This window comes from Lipotes vexillifer, unplaced genomic scaffold (assembly GCF_000442215.2).
Source record: "Lipotes vexillifer unplaced genomic scaffold, Lipotes_vexillifer_v1.1 scaffold11, whole genome shotgun sequence".
NCBI lineage: Eukaryota > Metazoa > Chordata > Mammalia > Artiodactyla > Lipotidae > Lipotes > Lipotes vexillifer.
The window spans coordinates 253,805-278,826 of NW_006780364.1; the positions used below are offsets into that span (position 1 = coordinate 253,805).

The 25,022-nt window shown below is 45.8% G+C and overlaps 1 protein-coding gene across 1 annotated transcript in view; it reads right to left on the minus strand.

The window, feature by feature from the left end:
* The window catches only part of TENM1 (teneurin transmembrane protein 1), a 193,159-nt gene that overhangs the window by 26,505 nt on the left and 141,632 nt on the right, over positions 1-25,022 (minus strand). The window contains exons 13-16 of the mRNA XM_007453447.1: positions 17,398-17,764; positions 15,467-15,977; positions 4,177-4,349; positions 2,790-3,025 (exon numbers count right to left, since the gene is read on the minus strand). Coding sequence (XP_007453509.1) covers positions 2,790-3,025; positions 4,177-4,349; positions 15,467-15,977; positions 17,398-17,764 — 1,287 coding nt within the window. The remainder of the gene's footprint in view (positions 1-2,789; positions 3,026-4,176; positions 4,350-15,466; positions 15,978-17,397; positions 17,765-25,022) is intronic.

Genomic DNA, 25,022 nt, shown 5'->3' on the forward strand with positions numbered 1-25,022 from the left:
ACTAGGCGAAGACCTGCATTTTAGTGCTGGCTCGGATCCTTAATAGCTGTTTGACTTTGGGCAAATCACTTAACCTCTCTGGGCCTTAGTCTCCTTATCTGTAAATTGGGAATAACAATAATTGATGGTTGTTGGACTTCCCTGGCGGCGCAGTGGTTAAGGATCTGCCTGCCAAGGCAGGGGACACGGGTTCGAGCCCTGGTCCGGGAAGATCCCACATGTCGCAGAGCAACTAAGCCTGTGCACCACAACTACTGAGTCTGTGCTCTAGAGCCCGTGAGCCACAACTACTGAGCCTGCGTGCCACAACTACTGAAGCTCATGCTCTGCAACAAGAGAAGCCACCGCAATGAGAAGCCCACGCACCGCAATGAAGAGTAGCCCCCGCTTGCTGCAACTAGAGGAAGCCTGCACGCAGCAACGGAGACCCAATGCAGCCAAAAATAAATATAAATAAATAAATAAATAAATAAATTTATTTAAAAAATTGATGGTTGTGGTGATCAAATAAAACCCTGACTATGAAAGCATTTTATTGATTGTAAGGCACTAAACATATGTAAAGAATTGTTATTGTTGTTAGATTTCTAGGCACATGTACAGTAACACCACCTAGCCATTCTTCAGTTCCAGGACCTCAGGAAGAACCCTAGAAGTCATAGAGGAGAGGGCCCTGAATTTGTTGCCCTTATAAGCCGTTCCACAAATCTGCTCAACTCTACCACGGGATGGGAAACGGGTCAATTGTCAATGGTACTAACTAAATAACACTTCACTCTACTCAACACGAAAGAGCCCCCGTATGTTTTATGACCATTAGCTTCTCAGTATTAAGAACAATTTGGGATATGAGGTGCAAATTACAATTTACAGTCTCTCTCCATTATCCGTGCATATGGAAGGGAGAAAACAGGGTGGGTGATCGTAGAAAGTGGAAAATACTAAAGTCACATAGTATAGGATGAGTTCTCCTAAAGAATACAAAATCCCAAAGTCACATAGTGTATGATATGATTCATAATGTTTTATTCAGACTATAAGCTGGGGAGGCACTAAGAGACCATTTATTTGATATAATTGCTCTGGGGTGAGTCCATGAGGTTGGTGAGCCATATGTAGATAATTCTGACTTTTCTCTAGTATGACATTTCATTTCACAGGTGAAGAAAATAAAGGCGTTCCTTAAGCCAGTTGTAAGACTTCCCCATCGAGGGTTCTACCCAGGAGATCTCATTTCTAGAAGAACTCTGATAGAAACCCTCACTGCTCTCACACAGACAGGTTTGACTATTTGGACTGGTTTCACCTCCCAATTCAGTGGCATACCTAGTAAATATTCTGGCCAGTGGAATCAAAACATACAAATTGACTTGTGCATGTAGACAACCTTAGCAGCTGTCACAAAAACCAAGCATGGAAGTCTGTGTCTTTGTGTTACCAACAGAACTGACTGGAAAGTGAGCGCTAGTGTAGATCATTTTGTCCGTATCAAGCCATGGGACTGACTTGACGGCTTGTCACTGGAATTGGGTGGTTGTTTGGCGTTGCACTGCCACAGCCCAGAGGTTACCACATTTTTACTGTGAGTGAAATTTTACTGTGAGTGAAGAAAATGCAAGTGTTCCAGGTATCCCAGGCATGACACAGGTGCTCAAAGCAGGCCTCAATAGTGAGTGATCTCCCTCAGGCTGGCAGTTGCTCTCGGGCTGATATTGAATGTTACTATACTTGGAAAGTTGGTCACGTCATCCTAACATTGGTTCATGTTCAAGAAGGGACAGGTAGACAGAGCGCTGTGGTGTCTGTAGGCTTCGTGTGCTGCAGAAAGGCAATTTTGTTTGAGAGATCCCTGGTTAACTGTGGTGAACAGTGCTTGGTAAGAACTTGAAAACCCCCAAATCTTTCATTTCCCCCGGGCAGCTGTCTCTGAGCACCATTAGCCCAATGTGAGTACTAGTCCTTGACCCCTTTGGCCCTTAATATGTATATTCACGACAGTGATATCATTCACTGTTTTCGCCCTTTATCTTGCTTTTGTCCAGATGTTGCCTGATGTCTCACATCCTTCTGTGTGTGCCTGCCTGGCCTTTCCAAATGAAGTACCAACTACCCCAAAGCAGGGGCCTGGGACAGCTCAGTGGACCTGCTGACCATCTGCAGGCCTTGTGAGGGATTCTGGAGGGCCTCCCGACTAAACACATTTCTCGATCCAGATGTTCTTGGGGCCTGAAATTGCTACTGTCAGGGCACTTCAGCTGGCTAATGACAAAGAAAGCGCCTATTAGGAGGGGGAAGGGTAAGCTGTGCCAAAGCTAGAGAGTGGCATGGACATATATACGCTACCAAACGTAAAATAGCTAGCTAGTGGGAAGCAGCCGCATTAGCACAGGGAGATCGGCTCGGTGCTTTGTGACCACCTAGAGGGGTGGGATAGGGAGGGTGGGAGGGAGGGAGACACAAGAGGGAAGAGATATGGGGACATATGTGTATGTATGACTGATTCACTTTGTTATAAAGCAGAAACTAACACACCATGGTAAAGCAATTATACTCCAATAAAGATGTTTAAAAAATAAATAAATAAATAAAAAGAAAGCTCCTATTAGAATGTTCATTTCAGGGTACTGAACCATTATCAGCCTTTAGCACCCTCTCTTGTATTAGTATATCATATAAGCGAGTCAGTCAGCTAGAAAAGCTTTGGAGAAATGGGACTTCCAGTGAGGGAGGCTCTGCCGTTTTCAAAACTAAAACACCAATTCTATAGCTTCTATCAGGTCGAGCCTTACCCTCAGCCTTCTTTCAAAAGCGGAAATGTTGCCTTTGTTCTGCTCCTTCCGCTGCCGCCACTCGATGAGGTTGGCGTTGTGCTCTCCGGGCAGTGAGATGTTGCATTTGCCCAGGGTGGGGTTGACCGCCCCGGACAGGATGTGGGGCTCTGAGCTGAGGCTGATCTCCATCCCGCTGGCAAAAGTGACACGTAGGGAGCCGTCTGGACTCACCCGATAGGTACTCTGGGTATTTTCTGTGGACAGAGGAGCAAAGGAAGAAGAGGGGGAAGAAAGGGAAGCGCAGAAGCAGAGGAGAGACAAGTTTAGCTTTAGGAGGTAAGGCTGGGAAAGGATGAGCAGGTGGGGTGCCGTGGACCTAACTGCCCTCTGGGCTAGACAACCACTCTGACAGGCCAACACACTCTCTGTCCATTTGGGTCTCGTTATTTTCACAGCTGGGCTGTCTTGTTTCTTGGATAAAAGACTCCTGTGTAATACTGCAGGCTGTTTTTTGTTCTGAAAAACTTTCTCACTTTTAAAGAATTCCCTCACAAACTCCCTTTCTGACTTGGTGGATTGGCCTCCTCCATTTGATATGCTGGGAGCTAGAATGGGCAGAGTATGAAGTTTAACTCAGTATCGTCACTGCCGGGGGACACCAGCACAGTTGCCGGACTCCACAAAATGATACGCTGACAAAGGTCGCCACCGATCCTTTTAGAGTGGCTCAGCCTAACAACAGAAAGAGTCCTTAATGACTGGGCAGAGAGAAAACAATTTCTCTGTGTCCACTTCCCTCGGCTTCCAAGATATTCTTTCCAGATCCACCTCCCTCCCTCCCTTCCTCCCTTCCTTCCTGTTTACTCCTCTATTTCTGCCCCCTCTCTCTCCTCACTTCCCTCCTTTCTTCCTTCCCTCTCTCCCTTCCTTCCTTTTCCTTCCGTTCCTTTACTTTCCTCTCTTTGAACAGAATGAGCTTTTAATTCTCTCATTTCCCTTATATTCCTGCTTGGTGTGTATCCTCATTCATCCTTTTTATTCACCCATGTCATCATTGCTCTAGAATGCTAATCGCAGATGGGACACAGACTTCATTTCTTTAATATAACCCAATCAGAGCTTAAAGAGCTTTACAAACAGCTGCGTGTTGGGAAATGACTTGATGGAAGAGTAGATTTGGCAGGGATTTAACCTCATAACTCCCACAGGGATGTGGCCCAATGTTGCTATAGGAACTTTGTGAAAGGTGTGACAGTGTCTGGGCTTCAGCCTCCATAGCTGGAATATCGGGAGAAGTCATCTTCTCAGCCAAAAGTGAATTCTAGTCATTGATGGTGTGCAGAGGTTTGATGGTAGAAGTAAGAGAGATGCTGTTAGAGTCTGGCGAAGTTGGAAATATTCTTACCTTGTTTTAAAATATATATGGTACTAGTTGCTGTCAAATTGGTTGACATGAGGACGTTTTCGCGGTTGGAAGTATCTAGCTCCACTTTTGTCAGCTTCTCCAGGTCACTGTGGAAGCTGCTGACCTCTCCAGTGGGAAACGTTGCATTGGTCAGATGCCCCTCGGGGTCATACCTGAGGAGTGTAACCAATCCCAATGTTGAAGTCTCTTGGCAGTGATAACAGGCTTTTGCAAAATAAAAATCACTTGGCAGCTAATACAGTTTAACTTTGAGTGATAACAAGTATTATTAACCTTGTTCAATAAGAAGAAAAAGGTCAGAGAGATGATTAATCAAACGAAGGTACTTTTTGCTGCTTCTGAATTCTTGATGACTTCCTTGAGCTGTGCTGTTTTACAGAAAAAATATATCTGGTAATGAATCACTAGGGTGGAAAACTGATTTATGAATCATGTCCTGCTGTGTGCAATGTTGCAGGGAGCCCTCCGTTTGCAATTTGGGTCGATCCCGTCAGATGTGATGGGTCACAAGGACCAGCAGAGGGTGCTGTTGACAAGGAAAAAGGAGGCATGACTGTCCGCCGCCCCGCCCCGCCCCGCCCCCACCAGCCTGAGAAGGCTAATAAACTGATTTTGCACTGTGATAGGAAAATTATGTTTGCTGCTTTTTAAGTTGCCAAATTTGAAATGAATGAATCATTCTTCCAACAAAATGACCAAGCACAGAAGACAATGGAAACATGTTCATTAAAACATTCTGGAGCCCCCTGATCTCAGTGTCACTTAATTTTTTAATCTTTTTATAATATAGCACATAATGTGTTGTAATTTGCCTGTATGAGTAAGAGACTAAAAAAAATAATTACCTGGGATAATAGGCAATAACCTATATCTAGAAATATAGTCTTGTGAGTTGACTTTAAAAAAAAAAATCAGAATTATCGGCAATCTCACCGTCCTCCAAATGGAAACTGCTTCCCTGAAGGCTTTCGATGTGGAGCTGTTCTTTTATTGCCAATAGAACCATGAAAAATAAACACTCCATTAAAAGTAAGGACATGCACTTGGAAACCCATTACTGTTTTCAAGTTGCAAATTACAAAATAGCTAAGTACTTTTTTTGCTTTTAAAATGTTAAACAATGATATTCTTTTTACCCAAAGTGAGCAGGATACAGCCTGGACACAGTGGTGGAGTCTGGCTCTACTGCCTTCTCCCTCCAAAATTATGCAAAATGGCCTAGTGATTCAGTGTTAATCCACTACACTTTAAAGAACTCAGCCTGGATAGCTGCTGAAGTTTTAAAACTTAGACCAGCCTTTGGTAGGCTTGGGAAAAGGGGCTAGACATTATTTTATAGGACAAAACTGAACTTGAGGCTATACACAGCGCCATCTCAAGTTCAGTTCTGTGTGTACGTGAGTGTGTGCACGTGCGCACACACGCTATCAGTTAGAAGAGTCAGGCATGCAAATAAAAATAATCAAATAGGTCATTTGACATCACAGATATGGCAAGCCCTAGTTGTTTAATTGGATGCACCCTTTGCTTAAATGGATTTCAGTCAAAACGGTTATTGGCATGTTGCAGCTATGCTGCTAAGGCCTCATTATCCAGGAAAGGCTGAAGGGCACTGTTTGCGCCTGGGGTTAATGGCAAAATCCTCCCCCCCTGCTCAGCCCGTTTGCCCATGGCCTGCTCGGGGCCCTGTGGCTGCAAGAAGAAGACCCCTGATGAGAAAGGGGCATGGAAGGGCCTGAACACCTAACACAGCTCCGACTTTGTCTGCCTGGTCTTCCTTCCAGGAGGGGAAAACGATATCCAGTTTTGATTCTTGCAAGGTACCAACCTGCTTTTCCCTGTAGGGAGGAGTTTCCAGGCAGCAGACAGAAGGAAGCTGCTGCAGGCCCCGCTCACTATGGAGGCTGTGGTCCCACAGCCTGGACTACTCGGGCAGTTCCTCTCTGTTTCACATCCATCACCAGCAACTCTGCCTCATTGGTTTCCCCTTCCTGATTTCTAAAGGGTTTCCTCAGCACTTGGCAAGGTCACTCTTCATTATTCCTCCGGAAGATCTGACCTAAGATGCTACGCATGCAGGTTTCCAACGGGCTCTCCAGCTCAGGGCAGTTTCTTTCTTTCCCAGTCACATAGCCCCTCGTTTTAAAGCAAGATTTCATTGAAAGGTGACGGCAGTGGTCGTGCCCACTTCTCAGGGCAAGATGACAAGATCAGATGCTAACTGAGCCATCCATGAGCAGAGGTCAAAAATCTGAATGAACCTCAGCAGTGGCCTGTGGTGTAATTCCCTGGATAGGTGTAGCTGGGAGGCTGCTGCCTGGCTCCTTGTCTGCTGAGAGAGGCAACGCGGTGGGGATAAGATAGAATTTCCCACAGTCCTGCCCAGGCGCTAGAGAGCTAGAAAGTTGTATTGTCTGATTTCCTTTCTGTGGCTGGATAAGCCTCCTTATTTGAAAGTGTACATTTGACTTTATCATAAACAAAGCACTTTACCTACCTTGAGGGCGTTATGCTAAGTGAAATAAATTGGACAGAGTAAGACAAATACTGTATGATCTCACTTATATGTGGAATCTGAAAAAAAAACAAAACCAAAAACCCGAACACAAAAAACTCATAGAAAGAGAGATCAGATTTGTGGTTACCAGAGGCGGGGGGTGGGTGGAGGAACGGGACAGAGGTGGTCAGAAGGTCGAAACTTCCAGTCATAAGTTACATAAGTACTGGGGATGCAACGTACACCACGACAATAGTTAACTGCTGTGTGGTATGTATGAAAATTCCTAAGAAAGTAAATCCTAAAAGTTCTCATCAGAAGGAAAAACATATTTTTCTTCTTTCTTTTTGGTATCTATATGAGATGACGGACATTCACTAAACTTACTGTCATCATCATTTTGCAATATATATAAATCAAGTCATTATGCTGCATGCCTTAAACTTATATAGTGCTGTATGTCAATTATAGCTCAGTAAAACTGAAGGGAAAAAAACCCAAAAAAAACAAAGCACCCTACCCCCCAGTACACTCACCCACCCCAATTCTGCTAGTCACAGCCAAAGCAATGGCATTTGGTGGTGTCGGCAGTGTGGTGCCTCTCCTGGGCTCAGTCAAAACCTACAGGCCCAAGACTCTTCTGTGGGGTCATGTTCAAAGGAAGAGCAGATCCCACAACTTTGGAAAGATTGCTCCAAACTGGATAAGAAATAAAGGAAGCCTTCGATTTCTTATGGCTTGCTTGAGGCTTTTTGTTGTTGTTGTTGTTTCCCCTCCATCACAGGGGACTGCATGTTTCCAGACTGAATGTCAAAGAAACAAGTTTAATCAAAATCTCTTATGCTGTTCTGTGGGTTTCCCTCTGGTGCCTGCATCCTTTGGTGCAGAGAACACAGGCCAATATGCTGCAGCTGATCCCTTCAAGCCATAACAGGGTTGTAACTTCCACCCCCCTGCCCCCACTCCCCCTCCCTACCCTGGGCTGCAAATTCTGGTTGGTGAATTCTGTGATCAGGCATTGACTGTTGCCTTCATGGTCATCAGGAGTGAGCTTGGTAAGAGGAGATTTGCCATCACCTTGTCCCTTCCCCTCCCCGATTTTACAGAGTTCCACTGTGTGCGTGCGCACACACATGTCCCCGTGGATCAAAGGAAACATCTGTAAAGGAAATTCAGAATTCATTCTTGTCCTTGAGGAACATATAGTTTATATTAGGGGGGATGATATTTACACATTATTCAAAATATATTTGGTCTGATATTTTCTCGTAAGGGATAGCCTGCCCTTTCCCTTGAGGACAATTTAAGCCAGAGCTAAACCAGGCAGGGTAAAAACTAGTAGCTCTTCCATCTTTGCTCTTAAGAAGATATTGAAGATTATAGAAGAAAAATTCATTACTTATTTTTTTTTTTAAAGGAAACTGACCCTCTTTACCCTCTCATGCCAGAAACCTGACCAACCTAATAAGCATTCTTGAGGAAATGCTGGATTACCCTTTCTTCACCAATAACTTCATGTGGCTTCCTATGATTCAGCCCAAGTCCATAATGCCCTTCTATCTTTACTTGTCCTTCATTCAATAAATATCAGTCTTGTGCTAGGTACTGGGGATACTGTGGTGAATGAAATTCAAAGTCTAGTAGCGTAGATAAGATTTGCACACAAATCACTCTGATGCCACAATAGTGCCATATACTTCCATAAACAAGGAGCTGCGGAAGCTCAGAAGAGGCAGAAGTTACTTCCAGGCAGGCTGAGCAGAAGAGAAGGAGGTGGTATTTGAATCCTGGAGGGTAGCTGGAGATCAGTCCCTTGATAGGTAGAGACTGGGGACGGGAGGAAGGCATTCCAAAAGCTGGCACACCGGTGGCTGGGATGACCATCGAGGGAAGCGTGGTGCTGGAGCACATGGGTCCTCTCGGAGGGGAGTGGGAGATGAGGCCAGAGAGGCACGTTGGCAGCAGAGCACGGGGAAACTGGGGTGTCAGGCTCTGGAGGAAAGCATGCAGTCAGTAGACAATGGAGAGGCGTAGGAAGCTCTTCAGGGGGAGAACGGTATGATGCAAGCAGTTCTTTGGTGGCAGTGAATCTCGGAAGGGAAGCTATGGAGCAGGGAAACCTGTTGGGAGGCTAACGCCTCAGCTTGTGTAAGAGAAGATGGTGGCCTCTTGCCTTTATGAAATGCGTTGTGATCGCCTATCCTTGGGATCAGTCTTCCTTCCTAGGTTGTAAACTCTCGCTTCTTTAGAGAGAGGACACAGTGTCTCATCACCTCTGTATTTCCGGTGTGTGGCACAGAGCAGACTCTCACTGCATATACTTGTTGAATGAGAGAAACAGGATCTGCCAGTGGAAATGGGAAGGAAGGGGTGGGTACGAGAGTCAGCGTGGTGAGAGGATAGACAGAGCCATCCCAGGTGGTGTGGAGGCTTAGCTTACACGGACGTCCTGTGAGGTGCAGCTCACCTTCCCAGCCAGGCTCTGAAAGCTCGTTCGGCCAGCAGCCTCTCTTCCTTCTGTTCAGTCCCTTTCTCTTTGGTAGTTCTCTCTCCCCAGCATGAGCCACGACAGTTCTCTCTGCCCATTCCTGAGCCTTACCAAGGGCATAAAGCACAAGGGGAAGGAACTGAGCAAAGGTGTCCAGTCTGTCTCTGGAGTCCTGAAGGAACTGTTGGCAATTCTACGTTCTTCTTGCTTAAATGAAATCCCTCACCTGCCCAGAGGCAGGGGCCTGGACCATGTGGTGCCTTAGCTCTCTCCCTACTCTGAGATTCTCAAAAGCACTGGAAACACTTCGATGTGTTTGGACTGACGATTCACTTACACAACCAGTTCTGCATGGGGATCACATCCTCTGCTTTAGGCAAATATCTCACCCAGAGACATGGCTTGTGTACCTTGCCCCGCCTCCCCACTCCCTGCCCCTGTTCCGCTAATCTTATCAGGGAGGAGAGAGAACCTCCCATTAGCCATCTTCCATAAGACTGAGCATTTGTAAAACAGCCTAGAAGGCACCCAGAGCTACCGTGAGGGCATTTCCAAGCTGTCAGTAAATGGCGTTTTCTTGGGGGGTTGGGGGTGGGGAATGTGCGAACCAAGTCCCGGGATAGAGAGAACACAGAAAACCAGGGATCAAGAGATCGTGTTCCCACAAAGGTCAAGGGCCTGAGGAACTGTCAGCTCGGCCTGCACTGGCAGCAGTGACAAAACTGACACTTTGGCCTCAGTCTGGGACCTTTTTAGTCGAGTGTAGCAGAAGCCTTTGCCAGGGAAATGCTTGCGAAACAAGCAAGGGCGTCCTGGCTATTCTTGCAGCCTCTGCTGGGGCAGGGTCATCGCAATTAGGAGCCCGCCAGTCCCTCGGGCCAGAACCCCTGCCTCGTTCCTAGCTCTGCTTTGACAGTCACCTCCCTGTTAGCCATTTCTCTGTGGTCAGCTTTTCCCCTGACACTCAGGACACTTAGGGGCAGTCAAGGCATCAAGTACTAATACTTGGGGTGTGCAACTTTGATCCTGGTCCAAGTCAAACGGAATTATGGAAAGCAATGAACTATTTAAACAACGTCACACTACACAAGACAAGCCCACATACTACCACGGCTCCAGACGCATTTTAAAATCCCATTTGGACTGTCCACACTGTTCAGGGTCACCCGTGTCATTTCTCCCTGCCGTCGTTGCCGATAGCCGAAAGTTGAACGGATTACTGGCTTAGCTACCTCTATGCAGCAGTCTTCCATCCTTCCAACGTTTGCTTCTGTTTCTCTTTTTCTGTTTCTCGTCTCAGAACAGAAATCTGATGTCCACCTCAGCAAAGGATTTGTCACCTTTTGGCCAAAGAAGGCAGCCTCTCTCTCACCTCTGAGCAACGCTCAAGTTCTTTTAGGAGGGCCTGGTAACAGTGGCCCAAGGCCGCCTTCTACTGACCTCAGCATGGCTGTAACCCTGACTGGAAGAGTAGGTCCGATTCGGTGCTCCCTGGCTTCAGGAGAAGGAAAACCTCGAAGGAGTGCTCAGAACCGGCTAAAGCGCTGGAGGATAAAAGTGAAAGAAGCCAGAGTTTGTACAGAGTAGACCGGGAAGGATTAGTTTCATTTTGAAGGTCGGGGAGCTGCTCATTCCCATATGTACAGGCAGGAACCGACAGGGACAGCATTCCGCTGGGGACAGAACGCGCTGCTTCAGGAGGAAGAGGAACCTTCTCTCCGCAGAGGGTTTCCGCATAACACTGGCTGGAGTTGAGAAGGTGGCAGAAGGATGAAACGGATATTCAGCCTCCCTTTCTCTTTCATGGCGCTCTCACACTCCTCTTGTCCTGCTACTGCAGCAGAAATCTTCCAGCTCCCCAGACTTCCCACGGCCACTCCTGTAATCCCAAATCCGGAAGGCAGTGGGGGTAGTAGTGGAAAGTGCAGCGGGCCAGAAGCTCAAAGACCCGACACTGGACCCAGCCAACCAGCAACATGAATGGGCAAATTAGTCCCCTACTCTAGGCCTCCATTTCCTTATTTGTAAAGGGACCTCTGATGTCTCCTTGTGGCCATAAAATTCCATGATTACCCCCGCGTGAATGCCTGTGTTCCTCATCTCTTAATGCCTCAAGACTGGTTACCCAAAAACAATGATGTTAGATGCTACCTTTTTCTCGCTGCCAGCCGAGTCCTGGTAACAGGCCTGGGCTCCGCTTGCTGTAAGTATCCGCCGGGACCACAAACTATCCGACTACAACATTCTGCTCCCTATCTGACATCATCAGTTTTCCCCTCTGTATTGGATTATTTTCGTCAGCACACAAATGTACCATTATTCCTTTCATTTTAGAAACCTCCTTCTGATTACTCTGCCCCCCTCTGCCCCATTTCCCTGCTTCTCGCGCCGGCAGCGCGCTTCAGAAGAGCTCTTCACTCGCTGTCCCCAAACACTCCTCCCAGTTGCTCTCTTTATTATTATGATGATTATTACTGAAATATAGTTAACATAGCATAAAAGTCACCATTTAAAAGTGCACAATTCAGCGGCTTTCGGTACATTCACAACGCGTGCAGCCATCAGCACCATTTCTAGAACATTTCCATCACCCCCAAAATAAACCCCGTACTCACTGGCAGTCACTCCCCATTCACTCCTCTCCCTAGTTCTTGGCAACTGCTAATCTGTTATACTTTGTCTCTATGAATTCGCCTTTTCTGGATATCTCATATAAACGCAACTATATAATATCTGTCCTTTTGTGTCTGGCTTCTTTCAGTTAGCATAATGTCTCTGAGGTTCATCCATGCTGTAGCACGTACCAGAACTTCATTCCTTTTCATGGATGAATAATATCGCATTGTATGGATATACCACATTTCGTTCGGTTATTCATGACTGGATGGACACGTTTCTCTACACTTCTTGGCTATTATGAATAACACTGCTATGAACATGTGTGTATCCATTATCTCTTAAACCTCCTCTGCTAAAGCTTCTGTCCCCCAGTGCCCACAGCACCTGTTCTTGTGAAGGTAAACAATGATCTCCACAGTGTTGGATGGAACGGTCATTCTCCGTGCTCATCTTACTTGACTTATCAGGAGTGTCATGGCTGATCACGCCTTCTTCCTTGCGTCACTTGTTTTACTTCGCTTCCAGGACATCCCACTCTCCTGGTTTTCTTCCTACTTCACTGGACTTTCTTTCTCAGTCTCTTTTGCTGGTTCCTCTTCATACCTTCAACTCAACGTTGGGGTGCTCTAGGTTCCGTCATCAGATCTCTTTTCTTCCTTGACTACACTCACTTTTCCATGAAGATCTCGTGGCTTTAAACACAATCAAGACACTGGTGGACGCTAAATTTGGATCTCCAAATTTCACATCTCCAGCCTCTCCCCTCAATTCCAGACTCATGAATCCAATTGCCAACTTGATATTTTCCCTTGGATGTCTAAAGCGATCATATCCAACCCTGAACTCCCACCCAGTATCATGTACTCCTTGCCTGGTCTTCCCCATCCTGGTAAATGGAAAGTCCAACACGCACTTGCTCAGGCCAAAAACATTGGAGTTATTTCTGACCCTTTTTTTTTTCTCATACCCCACATCCCATCTGTCAGTCCTGACAGCTCTATTGTCAAAATATATTTAGAATATTATCACTTACTGCCCTCACTCCCTGGTCTAAGTCACCATTTTGCCTGGATTATTGCGATAGCCCCCTCCCTCCATTAGGTTCCTCTACTTCCACCATACAGTCTGTTTTCAGTACAGAGTGATTCTTTAAAAAAGTAAGGCAGATTCTGTCACTCCTTTACTTGAAGCCCTCCAGCGGTCTCACCTTTTACTCAGAGTCAAAAAGTCTTTACACAGGCCTGCAAAGCCCTATGTGAAGTGGCCCTGGCCACTTCGTTGATTTTGTCTCCCTACTATGATTGTGCACTCCACTCCAGTCACAGTGGCTGCCTTACTGTTCCTTGAACATGTCAGATTTGTTCCTGCTGCAGGGCCTTTGCACTTGCTGTTCACTCTGCTTGCAATGTTTTCCCCCTTCCTCCCCGCCAGATACCCACACGACTCACTCCCTCACCTCCTACAGGCCTTTACTCAAATGTCACCTTCTGAGTGAGGCCTTCCCTGACCACGCAGCCTGAAATAAAAACCCCTTCTGCCCCCAAATCTTGATTCCCCCTGACCCTGCTTTATTTCCTCCGCAGAGCTTATCACCATCTGAAGTTCTGTGCATTTTACTTGTCTCTCTCCAGTACAGTGTAAGCGCTATGAAGGTAGGGATTTGTATCTGTCTTGTTCACGGCTATATCCCCAGCACCAGAACACTGCCAGGCGTATACTACTAGCTGCTTAGCAAATATTTGTTGAATAAATAAATGAATGGTTAAACGGTTATTTTGTGGGGTTTTTTTCTCTAGTTTTATTGAGGTATAACTGACAAATAAAATTGCATGTATTTCAAGCGTACAATGTGATGATTGGTAAATAAGTGAACGGTTGAACTGGTTATTTTGAAAACTAGTTAATAATTCTGCCATTTCTTGTTGCTTAACTGAATTTAACCATTAGCTTTCAAAATAGTTGTTTGTCGGGCTTCCCTGGTGGCGCAGTGCTTGAGAGTCCGCCTGCCGATGCACGGGACGCGGGTTCGGGCCCCGGTCCGGGAAGATCCCACATGCCGCGGAGCGGCTGGGCCCGAGAACCGTGGCCGCTGAGCCTGCGCGTCCGGAGCCTGTGCTCCACAACGGGAGAGGCCACAACAGTGAGAGGCCCGCGTACGGAAAAAAGGAAAAAAAAAGTTATTTGCCTAATTTCAGCTGTAGTGTGATCTTGCGTGAATTTTTGAAAAAAGATATTCTCATTAGAACTTTTATCTTTCTTAAGGGTAGTATATTTCAAAATGTGGGCTCTTGAGTCAGACTGTTGCAGTTTGAATCCTGGACATCTGTGTGAATCAGGACAAGCTCACCACGCTGGGCCTCAGTTTCCTCATCCATAAAATAGGCAAACCAGGGGCACGTATCCCATGTCGTTATTTTGGAGATCAAACAAAATACTTTATGTAAATCACCTACCCTAGGACCTAGCACATAGTAAACCCTCAGTGAACAGTAGCTTTTATTACTTTTATTAAGATGTAAGAGAAATTTTTCCAGAAATAGAGGAAGACCTGCAACAGAAACTGAATACATTTTTCTCAGTGAAACTAAAATAGCTGTCCAGCTCTTTTGTATAAGTGGCATTTCTTTGGGAAATGATCCAAAACTTGAAGGCCAACTGTTTTGTCCCTTTCCTCGGGAGGGTTTCGTGGGATCTATTCTCTTCATATTCCCTACATTCTCACGGAAGAGTCACACCTGGAACATCTCGTATTTAGTATCTCCGCTTCTCACGTTCCTCAACTTGAATGCCATTCCAGGCTCTGGGTTCAGTTCCATGCGTTATCTTCACTTGGTAAACTGGTTAAAAATTCAGCAATTCCCTTCGTGGGGAAGATGCTTGCCGAGCGCTGGCAAACTAGCTTTCTAAATGGGTTGACTTGCAAATAACGTCCAGCCTTAAAAGGCAAGGACGATGGTCTCTATGTCCATGACAGGACACCTCCTAGTAGCCTGCTGTCAGACACACCTTCTGTTAATTCCCAGTTAAACAAAGTTATCACAGATCTGGTCTGTGAATACCCAAATGTATTGGAGTCTTTGCCTCGTGCAGGGAAACTGGGGGGAGGGCGCAGGCCTGTACTGAAGCTTTTGACTGCACATTTCCCAGAAGCAGCCAGTGGAGTGCAGCTTCTCCTGTTTCAGCATTTGCCCCACGTCATTTCACAACTTAAACTGAGTTGGGCTGGGCTGGGCTGCGCACACATTCATTCGTTCATTAAACCCCACAGGGATCAATAAATACTAGTTAAACTACACTGCTTCTTTGCTACTTTAGAACTATTTTCTAGTTTTGTCATTTAAGTGAAATTTTCCCTTGTTTTCCCAGCTACGCTGTAAATTTCTCGAGCACACGGACTTCCGCCTCATTCTTGTCTCGTGCAGCGCCACGCTTGATTCTTCATTCAGCCTATGTTTTTATTATTATGCTCTGCAAAAGTGCTCTGGAGAAATGGGTTCGAAGCCTAGGAGTTGGGTAAAATTTTCTCCTTGACTTATTTCTTTTTTTATTGTGGCTGTTAGGAGAAAATAGCATGCAACACTCAGCAATTACTAAGTCATTTTCCCACTGTAATACAATTGCAAATACAAACCTAACAAAGCCCACGTTGAGATTTAGAAACTTACTCATAAACGGTTGTCCATCCATTTTCGTTACTTTTGGTAGCCAGAAGCCCCGTGTTTCCTGGATAGGTCATCAAGGCCAGATTGTAGCCTTGGGCTGACACTCTTTTCAGGACTCCGTTGCTGCTTATGGTCAGCCAGTACACCTGCCCGCCAGGCACCACAAGCCAAAGGGGCATCCCGCTTGCGTCTCGGCGAATGTGCACAGAATTGCCGTTGTTGCTGGTAATCGCACCCAAGTCGCCTTCGGCATTGTAGGTGAAATTATATACATAGTCCCTCGTTATCAAGTTCAAGGTGTGCAGGTGGGTTCCATTGACAGTGAACTGGTACAGTTCCTGATCAGCAGGTGATGCAATCTCATAAAGGTTCATGTCATTCAAGTGGGCTTGGTTCCTGCTAATGGTACGAATTCGAACATTCCCAAGGTCTGCCACGTAGAGGGTACCATCAGGTGACACTGCTAAGGAGGAAGGGGCTTTCATCTTTGCATCTTTGGCATAGCCACCATCACCTGTGGGAGAAAGACCCTGATGTTAGTAGTTGTGGTCACAAGCACTTATACAAACATACCATATACAGAAATCGCTGTGCATCAAGCATCATTTTAAAGGGAACAGTCAGTGAACCAACATTCTCCACATGCCCCAGCTGGATATTTGAAACTCATTATTCACAATTCTTGAGTCAGTGCCACTAAAGAGGAACAGTGAGATGCAGTTCTCTCAGTTAACACCAATTTTGTGAAATCGTCAATCCTGCTCTTCTGTATCTAAAGATACAAAAACAGCAAATGATGACAGCCACCCCAAATCTAGCCAGAGACTTACGCCTGTCCATGCTCATAGCATCTATCTCAGGGCTTTCCAGTCCTACTGTGCCCAGACACCTTGCTTCTGTTAACTTTCATTGCCATATTGTCAAAGTACACTAAGTCTGCAAGTGCGACAATGATTCAGAACATCAAATTTGATAACTGGAATAAACATTCCAGTTTTGCCTTGAAAGAAAGATATCAATTAGCAAAATAACTATAAAACTAGTTGTCTAGGAAAACATTGGAAATATCAATCAAAAGTCATATTGACCAAGTTGCTCACTCTTGATTCCTCTGTCCCAAGGAAAGGCAAAGGTTAAAAGAACCATTTGGGCGTGGATGAGCAGTTTAATAGGGCTGCATGCAGCATGGAGGGATGTCCACGTACCAGCAGTAAATGCATCTATTGACATTTACAGGACTGTTTACTGTCTGGAATATCCACTCCGTGTTTTGGAGAAAAGGTTCTTTTTTTCCCCCCTATTTCAATTGGAAGTAAAGGGCACTATTGGTTATGGAGAAAATTTTGGATGGAAAAAAAAAAAAACAACGTAAGTAGCAGACTGATGTCCTGAGAACCCTCCATTGTGAGATTTAATTTTGCCCTTGTATCCTGAAAGCAGTCTGCTTCTAGTCCCTTTGGGTCTCAAATAGCACACATTGTTAATCTGGAAACCAGTCACTTATTGGAAGTAATTTTTTCCTTAGCTAAATCAGTTAATGTAGGTTTTACCTAGCTTCCCTTTCTCCAAAGTACAAATAATATCATGATCTTACATTTGTAGAGTGGTCTTAACTTCTTAAGAGTACCAGAACTTTTATTATACTAGTTTATCTTCAAAACAGCAAGGTGATATAACTGAGACACGTGGTCTCTCTACTTAGCAGATGAAGTGAGTCATGAAGGGGTTTTATGGCTTTCCTAGGGTCACTCAGTGAGTCGTTGCAGAACAAGGACAAGATACTAAGCTGTCTGACCCCCAATCCATTGCTTTCTCCAGTGCCGCACACCAATGTTTACAAGTAATACTTCTGTTCTTTTTTTTGACTTTTCTGATGCACGTTTTTCTTTTGAAAACAGAGAGGGGGAGCTGCTGAATTGCTAAAAAGGTCATACCTGAAAAGCAGTCACAGTTGGGATCAATTTTGCAGTCACAGTCAGTGGGGGCACCAGCCATGATGGAGATCTCCCCATTGGTGGTAACTTGCTGAATGCGGTTTACTTTCCTCTCGTCTGTTTCAGCTATGAAGAGCAGCCCGCTGTGGGAGACGCTGATGGCCCTTGCCGACTCCAGAGTGGAGTGAATTGCTACCTTGCTGACCAAGAAATGATCGATGCCTGGCACCTGGCAGTGAATGGGGCGCCCTGCAATGATCCGCACTCGCCTGTTCTCAGAAATTTGAAGCACAATGTTGTTATCCAAGACATACAATGAATTGTCCAAGGGATTGACTGCAAGGTCTGTTGGCCACTCTAACCGCACCTGCAAAAAGAACAGAACGCACACCATTAGGTTACAATATCTTTCCGGGGCCGTTTTAGCTTGAAAGAAAAATTGGTTTATTGGTTCCCCGTCTCATGAATTTCAGCAATGTTGGTGTTATCCGGCAGAGTTTGGAAGGACAGTTGATTAAGTGCTCTGGTAAACACATTTACCATTTATGCCATTTCCAACAAAATGTGAATTATTTTCTGCTATAATTCCAGAAGGATCCTTCTCAGAGTGTGGTCTCTGGAGCAGCAGCAAGAGCATCACCTGAGACCCAGTTAGAAATGCAAATCCTCAGGCCCCAACCTAGACTTATTGAATCAGAAACTCTGGAGTTGGAGCCCAGCCAGCCATGTTTTAACAAGTCCTCCACGTGATTCTGAAGCACAATAAAGTCTGAGGACCACTGCTCTAGGGCTTCTGTGGCACTATGAGATGCAAATCTCTCTCACTGCTCTGTAGATGCATGGAACAGCAAAGTCATAGAGGCATCTGGACAACAGAGTGCTAGAGAAACCCGATTTTACTCTATCAGCAACCTTTGGGGACAGGACCTTTCCTTGGCACAGACCTAGCATCTGTCTTTTTTTTTTTTTTTTTTTTTTGTGGTACGCGGGCCTCTCACTGCTGTGGCCTCTCCCGTTGCGGAGCACAGGCTCCGGACGCGCAGGCTCAGCGGCCATGGCTCACGGGCCCAGCCGCTCCGCGGCATGTGGGATCCTCCCGGACCGGGGCACAGACCCGTGTCCCCTGCATCGGCAGGCGGACTCTCAACCACTGTGCCACCAGGGAAGCCCCTAGCATCTGTCTTATGGAGTACTCAGGTACAGTTCATCAGCTGGGGATTTGGAATCCTAAGTTGTAATGCACTGCTCATGTGGCTTGACCTGGTTCACTCCACATCCTTCTTTCCTCAGCAAAGAAACAGGTTGGTTTGTTCTTTCATTGGATGTTTGCTGAGCACCTTCTCTGTGCTAAGCCTTGTGCTAGGCTTTGGGCATTCAAAAGATCTCCAAAATGACACAGCTTCTGTCTTCAAATGCCTCATGGTCTACAAGAACACTTGGAGAGCCATCAGGCAATTACTCTCCATGTCATGAGAAGGAGGCAGCAGAGAGGACGTGAGAGCTCTTTACCCAGACTAGGAGTCAGGAGGCAGGGTATTTCCAGAGAAGGTGGTACCTAAATAGGGTCTGCAATGACCAGTAGGAGAGGAATGGGGTGGAAATGGCAGGCAGCAGAGTTGAGGGCAATCCAGGGAGAGGGAGCAGCATGGGTAAACGTTCAGAGATTAGAGACAGTATGGCCCATCCAGGTACTACAAACAATCCAGTAAGGCTAATACAGGCTGAGTGATGGAGAGGTGATCGGTGAGAATCAGGAGGTAGACAGTGGCTAGGTATCAGGACTGAATTGTGCCCCCCTAAATTCATATGCTGAAGTCTAACCTCTAATGTGACTGTATTTGGAGATGAGGACTTGACAGAGGTAATAAAGGTTAAATGAGGTCATAAGGGTGGGGCTCTCAGGTCCTTATAAGAAGGAGGAAATACCAGGAATGTGTATGCACAGAGAAAAGCCCATGTGAGGACACAGTAAGAGGATGGGCGTCTGCAAGCCAAGGAGAGAGATCTCAGGAGAAGCCAGACCTGCCGACACCTTGATCTTGAACTTCCCGCCTCCAGAACTATGAGAGTATCACTTTCTCTTGTTAAAGCCACCTGGTCTGCGGTGTTTCGTTGTGGTGGCCCCAGCAGACTAATACACCAGGTAATGGAGAGATGTACATGTCCAGTTTTAGTCTGATGGCTTTAAGTAGGGATGTGACATAATCATATTTGGGTTCTAGAGGCATCACCCTTTCTGCTGTTGAGATCATATTGGAGGAGGAGGTGAGATGGGAAACAGGCTGCTAGTTAAGAGGCTCCTGCAGTGGTCCAGGTGAGGGATGATGGTGGCCTGAATTAGGTTGGCGACAGTGGGGATGGAGAGAAGTAGATGGATTTGAGACACATTAAGGAGTTAGAAGCAAAAGGACTGGGGTGTGTGTGTGTCTGGCGTGCTGGTGTCAAGTGCTGTGCTGGGCACTGGGACACACAGGCCAAGCAAACACGGATCTACTCTAGTTCCTTTCTCGACACAGGAGTCAGCCCAATGCCTACCCTGACATCTCCTCGACAGCTGCTATTTATCACCGGGCACTTCTCAGAGAACTATGTTACGTGCACTCTCGACTCCACCACTCACTTATTCTGTACTTTATTTCTCTTCTCTTATGGCTAGGCAAAGGCAGAAGAGTCTGCCCCATTCCTGGCCAAGATAGTAACAGTGATGTAGCTGCAATTCTTTTTGCCTTGAGTGAAAGCCCGAGGAAAGCTTTGTTTTTCTCATTGAATCCGAAAGTCTGAAAACAAGATATATGCTATCATCGCATTCTGAGGCCCACTATTTCCGGGTTGGAAGAGGCCTTCCACTCAGTAATGAAGTGGACAAAGGCCAGTCTGAGATAAAGCCCTTCCCTCTAATTCTGTCTCTTAATGGAGGGCGACTGGTGATGTTATAAAGAAGACAAAGGTTGTCTTTGACCTCCCCTCTTGTACCACTTCGGTCTCTTTGTCTCCTGTCTCTGAGTGTCTCTCCCAGACATCCAGCAGCCTCAACCTGTCCTCCTGTCTCTACATGCCCTCAGCCTCGACATAGGCTGGCCTTCTCTGGTCAGTACCATATGCCTCTGGACAGCTAGGAATTTGAATGCTAATGGAGTATAAAGCTGAGCTTCTGTTATGCATGTTCTACAGAGCCTTTCAGACTGAGGCTGATGGATAAACATTAAACACCAGCCTTAACAGCTCCCAGAGCAGTTTGCTGTGATGTGTTCCTCAGCACGTCTGTCTGAGGCCCTTGCATGTCAGCGCCCTGCCACGGAGAGGGAGAGCAGGGAGATGGAGCGCCTGCGCTGTGGACCCCTCCACAGCCCTCACTCTGGACCTCTGTACACACCATCGGGCTGCTACAGAAGCTGTCTGTGTGCGCTGGGCCTCTGGAGCACAGTCCCCCAGGAAATAAGCTGGGGCTGGCTGAGGAAGAGGAAACCAATTGATTTCAGTCCAACACTCGTATTTTGATCAAGTCTGAAGTCAGTGACCCAGAAAAAACAAAGCTGGCAGAAATGACGTTCTAATTATCCCCACTCTGAGAGCTGAGGCCGGGGCAGAGGCCGGGGACGGCACACACCTGGCAGAAGTCAGAGAAGGACATGTTTTGGACTCTGTTCTCTGCTGTCAAGGCCGCCTCTGAGATAAAGGCTGGTAGTTGGAAGATGAGCTGTTAAATTCTCCAACTCGGCCCAAGCTGATTTAAGTCAACGCTATTGGTGTCATGTTTATTAGGTTTAAAATTGCCTCAAAAATACACCAGCTATTGTGTCTGTTTGTTTTCTGTTCCATCAAATAAGTCACCCTCTGGCAGTTTCCTGTGACTAAAGTGGCCTCTGTGCTTCTGAGACACTTTCTGTATGAGCTACACAGAATCCCTTTAATTCCCATTTGATTTGTCTCTGAAAACGCCTCAGATGAAAGATGTGTGGCTACTTGGTAGTCTAGGGTCTGTCTTTTCAGAAACTGGACCTTTTCACCTCTCGTAGGTTGTTAGTTCCTTCTATCTGCTTCTCATGTTAGATACTCCCTTTTTCACATAATTTTTCAAGGAACTGGTGCTTTATACCAAGGCGTTTCCATAACACACAATGTAACATGCGGATTGGAGTCTTTGCCTCATTCCGGCTGTCAGAATTAGCATCTGTTAGTTGCAGAGAGACCCCAGAATTACAGGCTACTGAGGTGGGACTAAGGTAAACCCCTGAGGGCTGTTGGCATTTGTCCAGGTGGAGAGAAATAAACATTTCTTTTGGGGGTGGTGGGAGAATCTTAGCCCAGCCTGCAGGGAAACCATTTGGCCTAATTTGTGGTCGGTGCCCCACCTTGTAAAAATACATTAATTTGCTTGAGAGGTCAAAATGTATTCAAGCTAAACTAGCATTAAAGGTCACTGGTGTAGCCGCCAGCTGGTAGAATGTGCCCATCTCCCAACAGCCTTCCCTGAGAAATAACCCAGAGCAGAAAGGGGCTCTTGGTCTGGATGTCAAGCCTTGACAGCACCATGTCTTCCTCTGCTAATTGAAAATCTGCCTTGAAGTCACTTGGCCCTCAGGTCAGCCGGTCCCATGGCTGGTTTAAAGAGCCAGCTAATTTTGACCTAAGTAGTAGTTTATAAAGCAACAGAATCCTATCGGGGAAAATCCATGTGTATCAGCAAATATCTAAATATGAGCCCTTGATTAGACTAAACTAGAAAATTCCTCAGTTATCCCACACAGTAGACACAGACCATAATTTGTAAACTGAGGCTCTCCCTAACAGTTTCAAGGCTGGTTCCTTCCCATACTAGTGTGTAACCCTAGGCAAATGAGGTATCTTCTATGAGTCTCTGATTTCTTCATCTGCAATAAGGAAAAGAAGCTAATGATAGTCTATCTACTTTTCAGAGATATTGCGTGGATTAATTGTGATAAGGAGGCAAGGTACTGAGCCCAGTGCCTGGACAAAGTATGGGATAGCAAATGGTATTAACATGAAAAATGGTCTCAAAGTCATAAACCTTTAGCGCTAGAAGGAACCTAGTCCAGTTACCATTCAATATAGTTCCTTTTCAGCTCCGTTTCCCAGACTTCAGTTGTCCACATAACAGCTTCATGAATTTTGCCTTAGCTGTCCACCACTTGCACTGTTATTGACTTAATATTTTTCTTTAAATTGACTTACTTTTTAAATATAAATAGGTGCTGCCCCTTCCTTTGAACTGGTCCTAATCAGTTACATCTGTAAAATTACAGGCCCACTCATCTGAGCCTTTAATATAAGTAACTACTGTTTATTGAGTGCTTCCTACGTATCAGGCTCTTTACATGGGTTATTACTTTATATGCTTAGAGCAATCACTTGAGAAAGAAACTATCAACATCCCCATTTTCAGATGTCTGCACTTCGCCTCTATGCCGTCTGATTCCTCACCTAGAAGAGTGGACATGCTTCTTCACGCTCTCCTCACCAAGTCTGGCCTCCCCTTTACCTGGTTAGATTCAACCTAAAGGTTGATTTCAACCTTTTGTTTTGTTTTGTTTTGTGTTGTTCCTGAGAAGGTCAAAGCTCATTAGGAGTTGAGTGATTTGTCTTTCTCTCTGTCATTTGCTATCTTTCAGTTCAATGCTTTGTGGTGCCTACTCTGTCTCAGGCACTATTATAAAGGTAAATAAAAAAGGTCCCTGCCCTTTATGAGTTCACGGCCAAGTGACAGAAGGCAGCTACAGAAACAGGTCATTTCAATATCACGTGGTTAAGTGACACGATAGACACGTGCCCAGGGTGACATGGGAACACAGAGGAGGAGGCTTGGGGCAATACTCCTAGAAGAGAAATGTAAACTTAATCTTGAAGGATGAAGCAAAGGTACTGAGAAAAAGCAAGGTGGGAAGAGTGATCTCAGCAGGGGGAAAAGAATGAACAAAAGCACAGAAGCACGAAACCACATGGGAGTGTGGAGCTCACCGCAGTCTGGGATTGCTGGAGCATAAGTAGGGTAGGTAGTGGTGGTAAATGAAGTTTCAGTGTTTGCCGGGGACTAATTTTAAGTCTCTCCACTGAGGCACTATTGTCATTTGGGACCACATGATTCTTTGTTGTGGGGGCCTGTCCTGTGCAGTACAAGAGATTTAGCAGCGTCTCTGGCCTTTATTCACTAAATGCAGGTAGCACCTTCCCTTGAGCTGTGACAAGCAAAAATGTCTCCAGACATTACCAAATGTCCCCTAAGGGGAAAACTGTCCCTTGTTGAGAACCGCTGCATTAAGCCATGAAGGGCTGTGTAGGCTAAGGACTTTAGACTTGAACTGAGGGTGTTGAGGAGTCAATGAAGATCTTTAAAATTGGGGGTTGACATGGTCAGACTAGGGCTTTAGAAAGATTACTTAGGCTGCAGTTTGGGGAGCAGGCTGGAGGGAGACCAGACTGATGCAGGAGAATCAATTTGGAGGCCAGACCTTCACCAGTACATTCACACATTTACATAGCTGTCCCTGCCCTCGTGGGCTTAGAGTCTGCTACACTGTTTCTCATACTTTTTTGGATTTACAAAGCCCTTCGAGAATCTGATGGAAGCTATATACTCTCTCTGTAGAAAAAGGCTCAGATGTAGTAGAAGGAAGTGGTTAGGAGCTCAGGCTTCAGAGTTAAGACGTCCTGGGTTCAAAATTTTGTTATTTGCTAACTCTGTGACCTTGGAGCAAATCAGTTAACCTCTCTGAGCCTCAGTTTCCTTATCTAGAAATTGGGTATAGTAATAATACCTTCTCAAGAATTTATTATAGGAATTATACAAAACAAAAATCTACATAAAGCACTTAGCACAGTGCCTGGTACACAGAAAGAGCTCTGTAAAGGCTACTTTTTATTATGGAACATGCCTGTATTTCTTCTCATTCCTGTCTGACTATGGGCATGTTCTATTCCTTGGCTATCTCATGAACCCTTATTTGATTCTTTTTTTTTGGGGGGGGGGTTGTGCCTCACGGCTTGTGGGATCTTAGTTCCCCAACCAGGGATTGAACCTGTGCCCCCTGAAATGGAAGTGCAGAGTCCTAACCACTGGACCGCCAGGGAAGACCCTCTCATGAACTCTTAAGTGCAGTCACATCGTCATGCTCTTTCAAGGTTTCCCTTGCTTCTCTGTCACTGGTTATTCCCTCCTTGTTCATTTATTCCATTGCTTGAGAATCCTTTTAAGCTATGTGTCCTCCAAGAAACATTTGGCTTATATTGGGATATATTATTTCACATACATTTGTCGGCCAATTTCATGGCTAATATTTCAGCTTATTACTTGGATTCCCCACTGTTATTTGTAACAGTACTCTTGGTGCAGTTCCAAGTGTAGAACATGCCACTGTATTTTCCTTTCTTCTGCCAATAAATGGCTCTTTATCCCATTTTAGGCATTATGCTAGGCACTAAGGAGCCAGCTCTAACCAAGACAGACTAGGCCCTGCCCTCATGTAATTGACAACCTTTGGCTGACTTCATTTCCTTCATTTTCTAATAGATACAGGGTGAGGGCTTCCCTGGTGGCGCAGTGGTTGAGAGTCCGCCTGCCGATGCGGGGGACACGGGTTCGTGCCCCGGTCCGGGAAGATCCCACATGC